General features: G+C 45.5%; 2 protein-coding genes across 4 annotated transcripts; one reads left to right on the forward strand and one right to left on the reverse strand.

The window, feature by feature from the left end:
* Positions 1 to 1029: 1029 nt before the first annotated feature.
* Positions 1030 to 7040, forward strand: elf2a (E74-like factor 2a (ets domain transcription factor)). 2 transcript variants are annotated; one of them, XM_083686469.1, is made up of 9 exons: positions 1030 to 1333; positions 2052 to 2129; positions 2317 to 2521; positions 3895 to 4008; positions 4134 to 4247; positions 4371 to 4454; positions 4665 to 4857; positions 4986 to 5219; positions 5726 to 7040. In XM_083686469.1, exons 2-9 carry the CDS (start codon positions 2061 to 2063, stop codon positions 6282 to 6284), a joined length of 1572 nt encoding a protein of 523 aa, XP_083542595.1. In that variant the 5' UTR covers positions 1030 to 1333; positions 2052 to 2060; the 3' UTR covers positions 6285 to 7040. The 2 variants fall into 2 exon arrangements, with proteins under 2 accessions (XP_083542595.1, XP_083542596.1); XM_083686470.1 differs by having other exon boundaries at positions 4137 to 4247.
* A 2128-nt stretch (positions 7041 to 9168) lies between these two features.
* On the reverse strand, positions 9169 to 16614 carry nocta (nocturnin a). 2 transcript variants are annotated; one of them, XM_083685582.1, is made up of 3 exons: positions 16197 to 16614; positions 11563 to 11850; positions 9169 to 10513 (listed from the first exon to the last, which is right to left on the reverse strand). In XM_083685582.1, exons 1-3 carry the CDS (start codon positions 16414 to 16416, stop codon positions 9624 to 9626), a joined length of 1398 nt encoding a protein of 465 aa, XP_083541708.1. In that variant the 5' UTR covers positions 16417 to 16614; the 3' UTR covers positions 9169 to 9623. The 2 variants fall into 2 exon arrangements, with proteins under 2 accessions (XP_083541708.1, XP_083541709.1); XM_083685583.1 differs by lacking the exon at positions 16197 to 16614 and adding an exon at positions 14433 to 14475.
* Positions 16615 to 17106: the final 492 nt, after the last annotated feature.

Here is a 17106-nt window from a genome sequence, read left to right on the forward strand (position 1 = left end):
CTACTGTTTTTGTGTATGATGGTGTGTGTGCGTGCACGCTTGTGAGATTGGAGGTTGTCCATTTTTGTGTGATGCAACATTTGTGCTATTCTTTCTAATTAAAAGAATGCCATTTATGATATTGCCCAAGGACACGAATGATGTCCTGCCACACAATTATTTTGTCTCATACTATTATTCACACTTTCAATCAAAATGATCACATTATGTATTACTTGTATTCCCCTATTCATTTACGTGATGGAACGATCACAAATGATAGCCTATGTAGTGACTATTTCTAAAAGTTTAAATCCTAGTCTTGTAGCCACTGTGGAGACCCACTGGGAGATTTCACACATTTTCCATCTTCCAAGCCAAAAAAGGGAATGTTGGGAGTTCAACTTACAGAGGACTTATAATAAATAAAAAGAATGCAGGAAAAATAAATATGATTACTGCAAACTAAATTTTCCACGAAAGATATAGTAGTGATTTTGTGTTTTTGAGTACTTAGAAAAGTGCTATGCAAAATAAATGTATTTTTTATTATTATTATTATATAGAGCAAAGGTAAACAGGTTAACAAACAATGGCACAGACACAATACCCAATCGACCACAATTGTCAGCACTGGGCACCTGGCTTATAAGGTTTTACCAGCCTGAAGAGGGAACACACAGACACACATGCATGCAGGCGCGCACACACACGCACCTTAGTGTAAAGTTAGTGGGGACATAAAAGCACAACAGGGGCAAACATAATAATATGGCTCCTACACACCGGCCACTGTTTGGCCCAGTTGGCCCTTTTAGCTAGGCCTACATCAAACAATACTTTGGTTTTAAGATTTGATGCATTTATCTTTCATGTTTTCTTTCAATACAAATGCATTTTAAATAGTCTCCTTGTTACAGAACTAATATAGGTAGGGGTTCCACACGGTTCCGTCTGTAGCAGAGGTTCGTTATTGGGAGATATGACGTCACCAATGTGTCATTCGCAAGCGGGCTGCAAGAGGTTTGACCTGAATCCCTCGGTGAAGAGACGGGCGGGCAGGAAAGTAGCGGAGTTGACATACCCTGGAATAGTAATTATCAAAACAAACGTAACGTTTCACAGCATCGGAGTTTTGTTTTGCTCTAGCTACAACATACTCAAACGTAGGAAAGCATAGATCTTTTACGAAAACACTTAGCTTTGTAGCTTGCAAACATTTTTGACAGTGTTCAATTCTTGAATCAAGCGCGTCGGCCTGGTCAACTTGGCTAGCAGCTAGCTAGCTAGTTAGCTTACAGCTAGGCCGAGCTAGACGCTAGCTATCCCTCTTGGGCAGAAGCAACACAAGAAGGTAAGAAGAAATCATTTAATTTAACTATTTGCGGGTATATAACATATGGTAGCTACATTTTAGCTCGATCTGTGTATACAAGAATGGCTAGGAGGAGTAGCTAGCTAACTTGGCTGCCAGTGCTAGCTAGTTAACTGTATGCTGGCTGACGCTGTATTGCTATTCAATCTGTTTTGTAACCAACTAGCTAGCTACCAATACGTTTAATATGTCACCTACACACTGCTACACGCGTAGTAAGCAACACGCATAGCTTCTCATGCCTGTAAGCTTTCCTAGCTAGTTGGTATTTAACGTAGTGTTATACGTCGGCTCAGATCATGCTAGTTTAGCTAGCTAGCTAACCTACAGGCCAGAAGCTATCTTACCGTTAGCTTACGCGATTGATGTAAACACTCGGGGGCACGTTTGCGAACGTGTCCTCCTAATGATGCGCAAGTCAACAACAATGTGAAATTGTTTACAATGGTGTCTTGTTAAGGGTTTCCTACATTTGCTTGCAGTGATTGTTTTTAGCTACCTTATTGTTGCACTTGGCTTGCTTTACATCTTTAGTGCAGTCTATTATGTTTGTGGACCGTATCTGTTTGCGAGCCAGCTACTGAGCTAACGGATGGGGGGATAAACAAGTGCTGACGACCATACAGGTTGACTTCCACTATAGCACCTTCTATGCTTTTCAATCTTTCTCATCCAATATTTTGTTTTACTTCCATAGTAATGAGTGATGTCCTCTGTTGTGGTGGAAGACGGTGGAGGGAATGTGGTGGAATACGTCACTGTCATGGAAGAGCAGGTAAAAGAATCACCCCTAAACCTTCCCTGTGCATTGCTAAAGCATTTCACTAAGGGAAAGACCAACACACTTCTCTAGTTCTAACTACACTCAACCCCGATTTGAATGCAGTGTTTGTGATTGGCATGAACATCATTTTGTCACAATAAATATTTACTTGGGCATTGTACCTGTTTTGACCATGCAGTGTGAGGACCCCGAGGAGGAGGGGCAGGAGACAGTTGTGGTGGAGGAGGGGGAGGAGGAGTGTCCAGCTGTGATCGTGGAGGAGGTGCCCAGTGCGCAGGTGGAGCAGTGCTATGCTGCCCAGGTGCTGGTCTATGATGATGGGACCTACCTCATGCAGGATGTGGCTGATGAACAGGAGGTGGTCACAGAGGTGGTGGAGACAGGTGAGAGGGGTGTGGGCAATTATGGCGGACAGTAGAGGCGTGTGGACATTGCTGTTTGATGGAAAGTTTGTATGTATGGTAATAATGATCAATTTTTTTTTCTGAATGTTGATATTAGGTTGGCTATATTGTTCAACACCATGCCATACACTTATTTAAGTTGCTTTAAGGGAATAATGTTGTTTGCTACCATTAAATGTTGTAGCCTAGTAGGACAGACAGAGTATTGTTCTTATGTCGAGAGACCTCTAGTGGTGTATGTACACTCACTGAGAACTTTATTAGGAACACCTGTACACTTTCTCATGGTGGAGGTGGTGTAATGGTGTGAGGAATGTTTTCTTGGCACACTTTGGGCCCAGCAGGACAGTCATCGCTTGAATGCCACAGCCTATTTGAGTATTGTTGCTGACTATGTGCATCCCTTCCTGTCCATAACTTATCCATCTTCTAATGGCTACTTCCAGCATGATAATGCACCATGTCACAAAGCAAAAGTTGTCTCAAACTGGTTTCATGAACATGACAATGAGTTCAGTGTTCTTCAGTGGCCTTCCCAGTCACCGGATCTGAATCCAATAGAACACATTTGGGATGTGGTAGAACAGGACATTCACAGCTTGAAAGTGCACCTGAAAAATCTGCAGGAATTGCGTGATGTCATCATGGACCAGAATTCTCAAAGGAATGTTTCCAACATCTTGTGGAATCAATGCCACGAAGAATTAAGGCTGTTTTGAGAGCAAAGGGAGGCTCTACTCAGTATTTGTATAGTGTTCCTAATAAAGTGTTCGGGGTGTGTATATCACTATGTATGAACTGAGTCCTTGTTCAAGGCAGTGCGGGTAGGATGAGGGTGGAGGGAAAGCTGTCCCTGTAAACACCGAAGTTAATATGGATGACATTACTTGCCTCTTAACATTGCAGGAAATGAAAGCTAGACTGTTAAAGGTTCCACCCATGACATTTTCACGGTACTACAGCATATAATGGTCTTGTTCCCCATCAACGTTTCGATTGGCTATGGTCAGGGTGCGATTTGCCACCGGGGATGTTGGGGATTTCCCGGCTTTTGCTTTTCTCTTCTTCTCCTTCCCTCTGATCAGCATCTTTTATCCCCGGTGGGGACACGGTATATCCCCACCTCTGATATATTCATTCCCAGAACAGATCATCATGCCTCAACACGGCGAATTCATTATTTTCTTTTCTTATGTTAATAGGCCTGGCCCAATTACAGTGTTAATAGCCTGAGGATTTCTCTGTCTTTGGAAGTCGACGTTGAGGTGAACTAATGACATTGAAAATAAGTTGAATGTTGTCATCTCCTCTAACCCCCCCCCCCCCACCATATCCATCTCTCTTTCCCACAGTCGTGGAGGTGTCAGGCCACGAGGGCATGGTCTGTTTTGATAAGACCTTTGAGGCGGCCGAGGCTCTCCTCCATATGGATTCCCCCTCCGGTCTCCACGGTGATCGTAACACAGGTCTTATTTTAACCGTTGCATTTTTGATTGGGCACACATTTTTGATTGGGACAATAACAGTTTCTAAATCTGAATCATCACACTGTGGTTGTAATGATTTATTCTGTCCTGTCTGTCTGTCTCAGTAGAAGATGTGATGATGGAGACTGTGGTGGAGGTCTCCACTGAGTGCGAGGAACCCATAGAGGAGGACAGCTTCCCCATACCCCCCGACTGTGAGCCTGTCAAGAAGAGAAAAGGTCAGCCCTCACAACTGAGGTTCTTTTTTCTAGTCTACTGTTTGGCGCTTGGTCACTGGGACCCTGTCAGAATGAAAAGCTGGGCTTTTGAAGTTGCGTATGTTCCGTGTGTTTCCTCTTTAGGAGGTCGGAAGCCAAAGGCACAGCAGCCAGCCTCAAACGGCTCCCTTGACCTAGGGATAAGGAAGAGACCAAGAGAGGGAAAGGGTGTGTTTCTCTCTCTCTCTCGCACACACACACACACACACACACACACACACACACACACAGGGAAATACATACACACACACACACACACAAACACCAAACACAGGGCTGGCATTCTATGACAAGCCACACGACTACCTGTCGGCCAGTGTCAGGCCCTGTATGTGAAGGGTGTTGTTCCCCTGTCTGTCTGTCTGTCTGTCTGTCCAGGCAACACCACCTACCTGTGGGAGTTCTTGCTGGATCTTCTCCAGGACAAGAACACCTGTCCCAGGTACATCAAGTGGATGCAGCGCGACAAGGGCATCTTCAAGCTGGTGGACTCCAAGGCCGTGTCCAAGCTGTGGGGCAAGCACAAGAACAAACCAGACATGAACTACGAGACCATGGGCAGGGCGCTCAGGTAACCACTGGCCACCACAAAGTGGGCTAGGTTTCCGGGGATGGATTTGAAATGGGTCCCCTCTTTCTCTGCAGGTGGCTAAAGGTGTCATAGTGAGGTCATTTGTATTATGATATGTCCCTGTACAGATATTACTACCAGAGGGGGATTCTGGCCAAGGTGGAGGGCCAGAGGCTGGCCTACCAGTTTAAAGACATGCCCAAGAACATCCGGGTGATTGACGATGACGAGCAGGGGGAGGCGGGTGAAGGCGAGGGTGTCGCCTCAGAGCAACAGGTCCACACCCTGACCCTTGAACCCGTCACGACCACCCAAGCACAGCAGAGCTACGTCACGGTCATCCCCACGGCGACGGGCAGCAGGTGAGGCATGGTAGCGAGATGGTAAACGCTAAATGGGATGCTCGGACAACCCAGCTCTGACGTTATCCCATTGAAGTTGAGGTATAAAACGGTTAGGGTTATGGTTAGTGTTCAGGTTAGCATTAGTTAAAATTAGAAGTTAATGTTTAAAGGGGCAATATGGGATTGGTACATACATTTTGATGATATTTAGCCATTGATTCTTGAGGAATATAACTTATATATGCCACATGGGCTTAGTTCAACTGTCTTACCCCATCAGAACCCAAAATGTATTTTACTCAACTGTAAACAAACACTGTATTGCATTATAACGTGGTTAAAACTATCATTTTGATCTCATGGATGGTCAGTCCTTGCATCCGCAGTTCTGTCTATGAATTTGGATGGTTACATTTGTCCACCCCTCAGCTATTTACCAAAACAAGTGGCAGAATGACTGCTTTGTTGTTTGAATCCCAGATTGCCCCTTTTAATATTTTTTTCCTCCCTATCGGATATTTCAGGACTATGCGTGCCATGCCCATTGTCATGACAAATTCGCTGGGCCAGATGACACTGAACTCCTCCCCCATCTTCACCACCGGCGGCTCCACCCACCTCACCATGGGCAACGCAAACATGCCCAAACTGGTCATCCAGTCTCTGCCCACCATGATGCCCGCCGGGTCCAAGACTGGGGACAAGATCACCATCATCACCATCCCTGCCAACCAGCTGGCACAGCTAATGCAGACTAACTCCACAAACCAGCTAACCCAGCTGACACAAGCTAAACCCACCACGGTCCAGATAACACACGCCAGACCAGCACAGCAGCTAATACTGGCTAAACCTCTGTCCCAAATCCGCACCCAAACCCCTGTAGCCCCCCCTGCAGATCACCCACAGCTCTCCATCACCATCACCAACCCAACTGCAGCCACACCGACCACCCCCACACCCCCACAAGAGCCCGTCACACCACCACCCCAGTCCACCCCAGCCCCCCCTGCAGAGAGCTCCGAGCCCCCCCAGCCGAGCCCCTCGTCTTCAGGACAGGACCCAGAGACGCCTGCCTCCTGAGAGGCTACGCCCTGGAGGGAGGGGGCTTAGAGTTAGTGACTCTGGACACTGTTTGAAGTGGAGATGCCCCCCCCCCTCCTGGCTGGAGCATGTAGACCCCTATAGAGGAGGAGAGCTCTGAACTGGACTTGTGATATGATGATGTTTTAACTGGGAGCTCATCTTCAAACTGGAGCTGCAGTGCCCTCTGCCTCCACAGCAAAAAGAAAAACAGGAAAGAGAAGAGAGGTAAAAGGGACTTTCTATACACACACACACACACACGCTTTAGAGCTCACGATGAATTCTCAGAAAGATAGGCGGCCTTAGATTGTAAATTGAAAATCCTTTTTGTAATAAAAAAAAATCTAATATAAAGAAAGCCTGATAAGATTTTGTGTAATAAAAAACGAAAAACCTTTTGATACTCTGCAGCAGGTTACAGTATGTAGAACGGGTTCAATGCATCTGCAGTTCTTTTTGTCTCTTGGTTAGAATCTTGACTTGGTTCCAATTCTCTGTATGTATGTTGTTTGAGGCTATCGAAACAGTCCCCCATAGCACTGTCCGCCCCCAATACTTGTTCTTTGTGATTTTGTTCTTTTTTTTTCTTTTTTTTTTTACTGTTCAAAAAAGGGAGAGAGAGGATGTTTGTGTCAAGACCGGGCTAGATAGTATATCCCACATTTGAAGTATATGCTATTTTCTTGTACTCTCAAAGTGTATTGAAGTAGATTTTACTGAAATATGTACCATAAAAACAAACATGAATTGAAACACCTTGTCTCTGAGTGATTACATCTAAGTGCGGAAATTGAGGAGGATGGGGGACTTGACAGGCGGCCGCACATTGACAGCAAAAGCTGGTTTCAAACATTGTCTAGAGACAAATCATTTGAACCCAAAATCTTAATAAAGACAATTATACTAAAATATTATGTGGAATGGGACTTGTTAATCTAGGGAATAGCTGAGCAGTGTGCAGGATAGGCTCATCATGGATGGATGGTGAAGAGCTCAACTCTTCCACTCAGGGCAGCATTTTACTGTGAAGACAAACACCACCAAATGTAATTGTATGTGATGTGTATTTGACTACATACAGTAATGACAAGGCTACTCACAGTGCTTGGTGGGGGAACATTAATGCCCCAGGGGATGAGAGGGCACATGGTTTCAGTTTGTCAGTTTAACCATATGCACCATTGTACTGTGCTGCTAATTTTCATAGCAGGAAGTTTCTGCACACTCGGGATCATGCTCTGATGAGACTATTGCGACTGAAAGCTGAGCTCAATCCAGGTAAATGTTGCAGTGATCCTGAGTTGTGACAGCATTGTTTTGATCTCCTGTACCTCAGCTACAGTCAGCTGAGCGGTAGGTTCCTCTAAGTTACTGTGCTGCTAATTGACCTTGGAGTGAGTGGGTCTGTGTTTGGGACAGCAGCAGCTCTTTTTCATCAATTACTGTACTGTATCCATCCTCGCACACACACACACACACACACACACCATGACTCATTATGGTGAAAGTGAACTCTAATCCAGCAGCACCAGATAACAGCTATGGGCAATCAGTATAGGCAACTGTTGTAAATACTGAAGTTCAACACAACCTACCTGACTGCAAACACGACAAAGTAACTTGTTTGATAATTTCTATTCAAAGAGCACAATTATCATAGGTTTAGCCAGGTTATCTACAGGTTGAATAAACTGTTTAAAATGCAATACAATGTACTTCAAGGCCTAGTCTATATGAAGAGTAGTCACTTTGAATTGACTGGGAGGTTCAAATAGTTCCTTATGTATATCATCTTATATTACGTATTCTATATAGCCTAGTACACAGGTCTTGTTATTACCATTGTAGTTAGACTTGACCTGATGGAATCCAAAACTATTCAATAAAGAATGTGTCACAGAAACAATCCCCACCCATCAGTACAAACCAGGATTTAAAATCTGGTTTAACGCATGGCATCATTACACACCACCAATGAGTGGCATTAACCTATGGTGGGTAGATGTTGCCATGCGTGAAATGAACAGCCGGAAGGCCTATTCTTACTCTAAAGGCCCTCTGACTAATATTTCAAACTACATGCTGGTACACAGGCCATGCCATTGTCTGTCAGAAGTAGGCTATTAGCTACAGGGACATGCCCTGACTCATGTAAAGGCAGGTTCTTCTTCCCCAAAAAGGGCACAAGGGCCCCCCTTTATGCACGTCACTAATTAGCTGCAGAGTTTATATGCCATTACATTTTTGCATTATATATCATATATTTGTATCTTTCTACTGTGCGTAACCTAACATCACCAGATATACTGTATATACCTTCAAATCAGAACTAAAAACTCACCTCTTCAGACAGGCCTTCTTGTAGTCTTCTGTTATTTGTTGTATTTTATTTGTTTTAATGCATTCAGTTCTCATGTGAGATTGTTCAAATGAAAAGCACTTTACAAATAAAATGTATTATTATTATTAGTAGTAGTAGTATTATAGGCATCTAACAGCTCTAGTCAAAGTAGTACATGACTTATTGTTAGCTTCAGACCAGAGTGCTGTTTCTGTAGGCAGCTTTTGACACCATTGATCATATTGTCCCTCTAGAACAATTAGAGAATGTTGTTGGTTTGTGTGGTCTGGTTTTAGGGTTTAAACCCAACCTTACAGATATACCAGTTTGTTCTACTGGATGGGAAAACCTCAGCTCCCTCCAAGGTCCAGTTTGTTCCACATAGCTCAGTACTATGTTCTCTTTGTCTATGCAAACTGTTTTCAAGGACACTTGGGATCACAAATTCACAATGGCAGCATTCAGCACATAAAAGTGCCTATAAATATCAGATCCTATAAATATCAGTGAACATGTCATGAACAAAAATGAAAAACAGAGTCAGAATGTCTAAATATGTTTTAATTTCTTCCAATGCTCACTGGCAGTCAAACAGCCATGGCATAATGAGGATGTAAGGTCTTGATGGATCGTCTTAGAGCAAAATATCATGTCTGCAGTACTGAGTATCCTTTTCTCCAGTTCCAGTTTTTACCCCTTTACACCTCCCATAATTCAAGAGTATGAGGGACCTCTACATGTGGCAAAAACAACCTCAAGGGAAAAGGGGCTATTTCTGTTCATTTTAACCGTGGTGCTGTTTTTTTATATAAAAAAATAAATAACTCTAAAAGTCTGTAAATAGAATTAAATACCAGAAGGTCAAGTAAAATAAGCAGACTTTAGGTATCTGCCATCACACAAATACATTCTCTCTCTCCCACTCTTCTATTGTCCTTATCTGAGTGGTGACTGCTGCCTCTGTGACAGGTGTCCTACCGCAGCCTCTGGGGCTGCTAGTCCCTGAAGCTGACGTCACAGAGCAGTGAGAGGTGGTCGGAGGGGTAGTGGTAGGAGGGAAGGCGGTCCGGTCCGATCTGCTCCTCAGTGGGGATGTCCAGCAGCGTGTCCACGCTGAAGGCGCCGTGAGAGTACCAGATGTAGTCCAGCGTGCTGCAGCTCTCCCCGGACGGACGGATCTTCCACGTGGTGTAGGCCGGCTCCGTCTGCCCGTCGGCACTCAGCAGCTTATAGGCTGAGTCCAGCCCCAGGGGGGAGGAGGCGAAGCGCCGGTACACGTCCTCCGAGGGCTCGGCGTTGAAGTCCCCGCACACGATCAGAGGCACCCCTCCCTCCCCCTCTCCTCCTCTGGCCCCCCCGACGCTGCCCGTGCCCATGTCTTCCCCCCCGGTTTGTGCCGCTGCCCGCGTTGTGATGGCCCTCAGGCTCTGCAGCAGGTCGGCCCCCTGCGCGCTCCGCAACCTCTCCCAGCCGCTCCGCGCCTTCAGGTGGGTGACAGCCACGCACAGACTCTGGCCCGTGGCCCGGCAGCGCAGTGTGTGCACGATGGCCACCTGGTTGGTGGGCAGCATCATGGCGGAGAGGCGCAGGTGGGCGGTGGCAAGGAGGGAGAAGCGGGAGCGGCGGTAGAAGATGGCACAGCCGTCGGGGCCGTTGTTGCGCTCCACGTCCAGGCAGGGGGACCAGGGCTTGGGGCAGAAGCTGCCGTGGTAGCCCAGGCTGGCCAGGATCGGCTGGAAGGTGTCGTAGTAGTGGTCCACTTCTTGGAGACACAGAACATCGGGGCGGTAGGTGAGGATCTCCTCCAGGATCAGGTACTTCCTCTCGGCCCAGTTGAGAGCCTCCAGGGGACAGCGCACAAAGCCGTCCTTCCCCTCGCCGAGAGCTGGGCGGAGAAGGGGACAGAGGGAGGGGAGAGAGAAAGGGAGAAAAAGAGAAGACATTAAAACACTGATGAAGAGAAAGGACGGGTTTAAGAATAAAGACATCCCTTCATTCCCCAGTACAACTTCAGACGGTTATGGACATGACCAACTAACACAAGTCAACATTACGTTATATCTGACTCCAAAATATATTTTATGGTTAATAAAGATTGATAATGATTAGCTCATCAGACACTGTATCATATCGGATCCTAGATTCCATTCCAAGAATACCCAAAATGCTACCACCATGCTCTCAAGTTACAATGAACGATTCATGTGAACATCAGACATTAATGGGATAACCTGGTCACGATTATGTTATAATGGGTAACGCTGTTTTAACAGAACCTTTATCTAGCACACAACATCACATCAATGCACATAGGAAGAATAAGAATAGAGTATCAACAAATTAACCAATTTAATAGTTTCAAAGGAACACATCAAATAAGCAAACTGGAGTAAACAAATGGAAGTTTAAGCATACGTCTAACGCTGTCAAGGACAACACAGGAGACCGGTGCCCGTAGGCCACCCAGAGAAACTCAAATGCTGAACGGCCTCCATCTTCCTTAAATATCCTCCAAACAATACAGCATAGGTGGAAGAGGCCAAGCGGCCGACACTATATACATTACAATAGCAAAGGTGTTGATACCCTCAGGATGTCCATCAGGCATGATCATTCAACTGTAAATAGGTGTTACGGGCTGAGAGAGGAGGGCATCGATCACCATTCACAACGGAAGACCAGATAATCACTGTCTTTGTCTCAGCCACATGTAAACACATTTAAATCACATGGCTGGTGCCACCAAATCCGTCTACAAAACATACAACACACCCCTATTACTATACACTATGTTCAAGAGAGCCATCACTATACTACAACTGTTGTGAATATTGAGAGAAACAGAGTATTGAATATACATTAATTTACACATTAATTTACACATAACTCTGGTGTATAGTCATATATAGTCATCTATAAATCATAGAAGTCTACCTTGTGCCAGAATGTTCCATTGCATGACCCGTATAGGTGGGTATTGGTGTTGGTGCTGGTGAGTGTCTAACGTGGGGTAGACCAGGTCTCTGTGTGGCCTTGCCGGCCGGTTCTGCAGCGCCTCCTCACACTCGCGCAGCAGCTGGTCCGGGTCGGCCTGGGCCAGGCCATCTGGGTCCTGGTCTGAGTCGGGGTAGAGGTTCTGGGCCAGGGGGGCACTGCTCAGGGTCTGGGCCAGGGTACCGAACAGCCTGCTGCTGCTACTGCTGGTACTGCCCATCGGACACACTGTGGAGACAACACACACACATATCGTTAGGACACACAGTATATATATATATATATACACACGCGCACACACACACACACACACACAGACACACAGACACACACACACCAAACCATACAAAGCTGTTAATAGCCATATCTCAAAACATAAAACATGGAGACCGCTCTTAAGATGATGACAATTCATACAAATATTCATCTACCCGTGAACAGACAGACAGACTCTTCCATAGAAGTACAGAGGTTGTATGACTCATCGTCTGCGTCCTTTAGAAGCCATTTTGTGTGACAGAGTAAATAAAGAGACAAAGCTCTGGTCTTACCGATCATTTCCATCCTTGGACTACTGTCAGCACTGTCAACCAGAGTCTACACTGTCTGTCTGTCAGTCTGTGAGTGTCTATTCTGCAGCCTACTCACTCTCCTTCTCTCAAGAATCTGAACATTTTCTCTCTGATCATTTTACTCCTCCTCTTTCTCTTCCTCACTGTCTCTCCCTCTGCCTTGAGTGAGTGAGTGAATGAATGAGACGGGAGTCAGACAGAAACAGAGAGAGAATGGCACAGCGCATAATTGACTACCACCTGCTGAGCACTCATGGAAATGCAGCAGTACTAATCCTGTGGTTTTCACTTGTACTCAAAATTCGTGTCTCCTTGTTTACAGAGATTCAGATATCTTTAAGGTGTGGGGAAAAAAATGTCAGTTGAACTTTCAATGACTATCTCTAAGAGCTGATTTCCAACATAATACACACCACATTTTCCACCCGTTTTCCATTAGGTTATTCCTGAAATGGTCCCAGCCATTTCCCAGCGAATGCCTTTTACACACATTGAGCGAAGAATTGATGTGCGGAATCATGCATAATCCTGCACGCACGCACGCACACACACACACACACACACACACACACACACACACACACACACACACACACACACACACAGTTACTCACGTAGAGCAGAGTAGATGAAGGGAATCAGACACACACACACACACAGGGCTCGGTTTCAGCCTCCCCTCGGCTTCTTCCCACGGTCTCACGCTCTCGCCCGTGTCCAGGCTTTCCCCATAGCCCAGCACAGAACACCGTCCGTCTCTTTGTCAATCTCTGTCTCCCTCTCTCACTCCCTCCTCTCTGTTCCTTCCCTCTCTCCCTCCCAGTCACAGCGCGCTCGGTTGGAGGCGATCCTTGCCGAGAGCGATCAAACTCCTCTAACTGACGCTCTGATGTGAAAAGACTGTTCCGGACCAAGGGGATGTGACTGGACAGCTCTGTACGTGTGTGGCTGGGTGTTTATGAGAGGCAGGGGGATTCTACCGTCGAGCATTCCTGAATATGCCAGTGTCCCCCTCCTCACCCCCCATCCTGCTCATCCAGCTGCCACAATAGCTCGCTCTAACTGTCCCGTGAGAGTCACACTCAACATGACACACACATGGCTGGCGCGCGCGGGAACGCGCGCACACACACACACACACACACACACACACACACACACACACACACACACACACACACACACACACACACACACACACACACATTATCAAATTGAATTAGAGGAGTGCAGCTTGTCCTTATTTAATCTGTCTGATAGAGAGGCAACTCAACTGACTGGAATGTGACTCAATGGGCCCTTTTATTCTGCTGCTCATACCAAACACACGACCCACCACACTGAGACTGCTTTAGGCCCCTATTGAGGTATTCAGTCGCATGGGAATGCATGTACACCTGTGGCAGTCTGAGAGTGTACATTTACAAAACATCCTCTGCGGTTTGTGGCCAAAAATAGACAGGACCACCAGAGGACTTTCTTTTTTTTTTTAACCCAAGTCATTCAACTGTTCGGGAATAACCTGATTTTATCTGTGTAGACAGCTAGCTTTGGTTTTAGTCAGGCTAGAGGACAATAAACCAAGAGCGAGTTGAGAGAAGATGAAATCATTTTTCGAATGATCTACTTAAGTACCAACTCAACCGGTAAACTTCATGCCTACATTTTAAACAGAAAGAAAAATCCCTTCCTTGGAATTTGGATTACGTCAGCATATAGGCCAAGCTAAGATTGCAACAGTCACATGACTCAGTAGACGATCAAATTAAGGGTGGGAGGGAGCATGGGCGTAATGCCATTTCCAGGTTTGGGTGGGGCAGAAAATAAACAAGTTCTTTGTACATTCTGAATACCATACGTTTTAGGGAGGAAGCAGGATGTGAGAGGGTGAAATGGCCTAACATGGCAATGGCTTAATGTGTGTGTGTGTGTCTGTGTGTGGTGTCTTATGAAGGAAATCTTTATCTTCTCTTAATACAGTTATGCAACCCTAATCTCATTAAAACAGGTCCTGCTCCTTTGGGATAGGCCAAATAAAGCTCTCCAAACTAAACCCCCCTGGTCATTAGATAGTTTAATCCACCAGTGGAATCAAACCAATCTAATAACATAATGTACCGCCCTATGGGGTAGTTCAACTGGAGCAGTGGATAATGAGGCTTTGAGATGTCCTCCCTCTAGATAGTATAGAGCCATTCTAGCATAATGGAAAGAGGTAGAGGAGCTTCTATCACTGACCTGATTTGATTGACAGCAGCTAAAATAACTCCCTCTAACACTGAGTCATCCCTTCACCTTCTCTGAGGCAGGGGGAAGACCGTATGAGGCAGGGGGAAGACCGCATGTGACTGGGGGAAGACCGCATGTGACTGGGGAGGCCAACTTCTCCACAGCCTTTTTTAAAGATGCAGAAACAGGTCATCAAGACTACGCCATCTGCAGTGAAATATACATTTGAAACGTTCTATATTTAGAAACATTTATAGAAAGTAAACTACAAATGTTTTAGAGATCTTCCTGCTGGGACAATATAGTATACTAGTATGCGCTCACTGTAAGTTGCTTTGGATAAAAGCGTCAGCTCAATTTTTTATATATATCATTGAAGTGGGACAATTTAAATTCTGCCCTAATCTTGTCAAGTTTACCATCCCCCGGAAGACAAATGGCCGACGGCTCTGTGAAATGTCTTGAGATGTCAAAGCTGTGATGTCATCAGTTTAGATGTAATAAGATGAATGATGGTGGGTGGTCTCCTTATCAACAGCTCCTGATTTAGATACTGTGGTTTGTAGGATGATATAAGAAGCAGATCAGGAAAAAGCTCTATTGTTCCTGTGTCCTGTTGTGAGGCTCTCATCATGTTGTGAGTAGCATTGTTTTGTGATGACCGGTGGCCATCTCTCTACTCTATTAGAATGTAACACTTAACATAAACCAGGATTGCTAGATTACACTGTGATTGTTTACATGCCGATACCCTGTCCGATAGATAGTAGTCATCGGTAGAAATCGGAGGACAGGCTCATTGTCATCCGATTTCTACCTCCTGCAGCCTCCCCTGAGTAACCCTAAGACAGTGGGTCTCTTGAATGTAGATCCACAACATTGCTCCAACATATGTCCTTACCTCTACCACTAACTAATCTGGAAACATTAGACGGGGTAGAAACAAAGCAATGTGGCAGAGACAAGTCTGGTGAAAAGGTGGATGCACCCTAGTTTTACTTTTAGTGATCCAGTCCTTTGGGACAAACAAGCCGTCAAGAGGAGATAGGGATGGGCCACAGGAGGAGTCGACCCTGGGCCTCTCAGTAAAAGAGGTTCAAAGAGGGGACCCAATGAATAGGGAGGGACGGGTTGAGCATAGAGTGTGATTATTGCATAATGTTGTTGGTCAAACTAGTCCATGTACTGTGCAGAAACAACACAAGGAGGGCCATAGTTCCATGGTACAGAGTACATGAGGGAACACAGTGTGTGCATAATCAAGCCATAAGCAAACAAACAAGACAGGGAGTGTGTGAGCCAGCGTGCGAGCACGTGCACACGCGTGCCTACACACACGCACACTTTTATGACTGGTGCATAGTTGCATGGATGTAGGCGTTGACAATAGTCTAGATTCCACATTTGATTTGAGTCATTTGAAGTGAATCATCTGTACTATCATCTATCAGTCATCATAAGAAAAGAAAAAAAAATCTATGCTAGGACCAAGGGCCATTGGCAGTCACAATGCTAGAAGAAGGAAGGATTACTTCTTCTTTTTTAAATTATTATTATTAACAGTAGAGGAACTGTACAGAAGCGTAGTGGGGGGTGAATCGGTCTTTAGGAGGGACTAAATATTGTATACACTACATATTGAATGTCTGAATGTAAGGTGTAAAAGCTGGATGTAGAATATACTTTATGATCTAAGTTTGAATAGTCCTGGCAAAAGGCAAATCAAATAGTTGTTGTCCCCCTCTGAATACATTGATTAGTTGGATAGCCTACCTGGTCTAGAGCTGGCCGACGTGGGCAATGCACTGTTGTCTTTCACCTGTGACTTGCCGCTTATGACACCGCGTCCTCCACCGGAGTGGCAGTGTCGTGGACCTGGGACAGAGAATCTCTTCGGAGGTGGCTGTTTCTTGTTTCTTAGTCCCAGTGAGGAGATACAAAACGCCGCTAAGTCTCGGTGAAGAAGAACCGAACACCGACGAGCCGGATACATTCCGCACACCGTGTTCTGGCACACAACCGTTCCCACAGACGTCAATGGGACAGCGGAGCAGAATGTTGCCCTATGATATCCATATCCGTGGCTCGATACACATGTATAGCCAATTAATTATTGATAACGAGAGGAAGTTATACTGCCAATCATTTAGCGTTCTCCCACGTTTGTATGAGTAACAAAGTAACCGGCAAATGTTTCATCATATTTGGCTGTGACTCAGTGAGCGACAGTTTCCGGGGGGGGGGGGGGGGGGGGGTGTAATGCAAAAGCATTCATTTAAAACTCCAAATACAGCGGCTTGAAAATATCTTCTCAGTCCACCAATGTTTCACATAATTCTGAGTTTAGAATGAAATGGAGATTGAACGACATACAACTTGACAAAGAGAGATTTGAGGTCTTTTGGTCATAAAATCCCCCTGTTTTCAATTTCCAGTGGACTGATCTGTACAGTACGCTGACATTGAAGCGGAAGAGGGCGGGGTTAGGAGAGGGACTGGGTGGGCTCACACTCTTCTAGGCGAATCAGAAGCGAGTGCGCGTGTTAGAAGCATGACGCAAATGACATCCTCCCGCATATTCACGCAATGTACTTTACAGGTTATGTCATCGGATTGTTTGGCCAAATAGACTGTCAAAACAGATTGACCCCCAAACTTTGGAAAGTAACACCGCGAGCAAAAA

Source organism: Argentina silus (genome assembly GCF_951799395.1).
Source record: "Argentina silus genome assembly, chromosome: 15".
Taxonomy (NCBI): domain Eukaryota; kingdom Metazoa; phylum Chordata; class Actinopteri; order Argentiniformes; family Argentinidae; genus Argentina; species Argentina silus.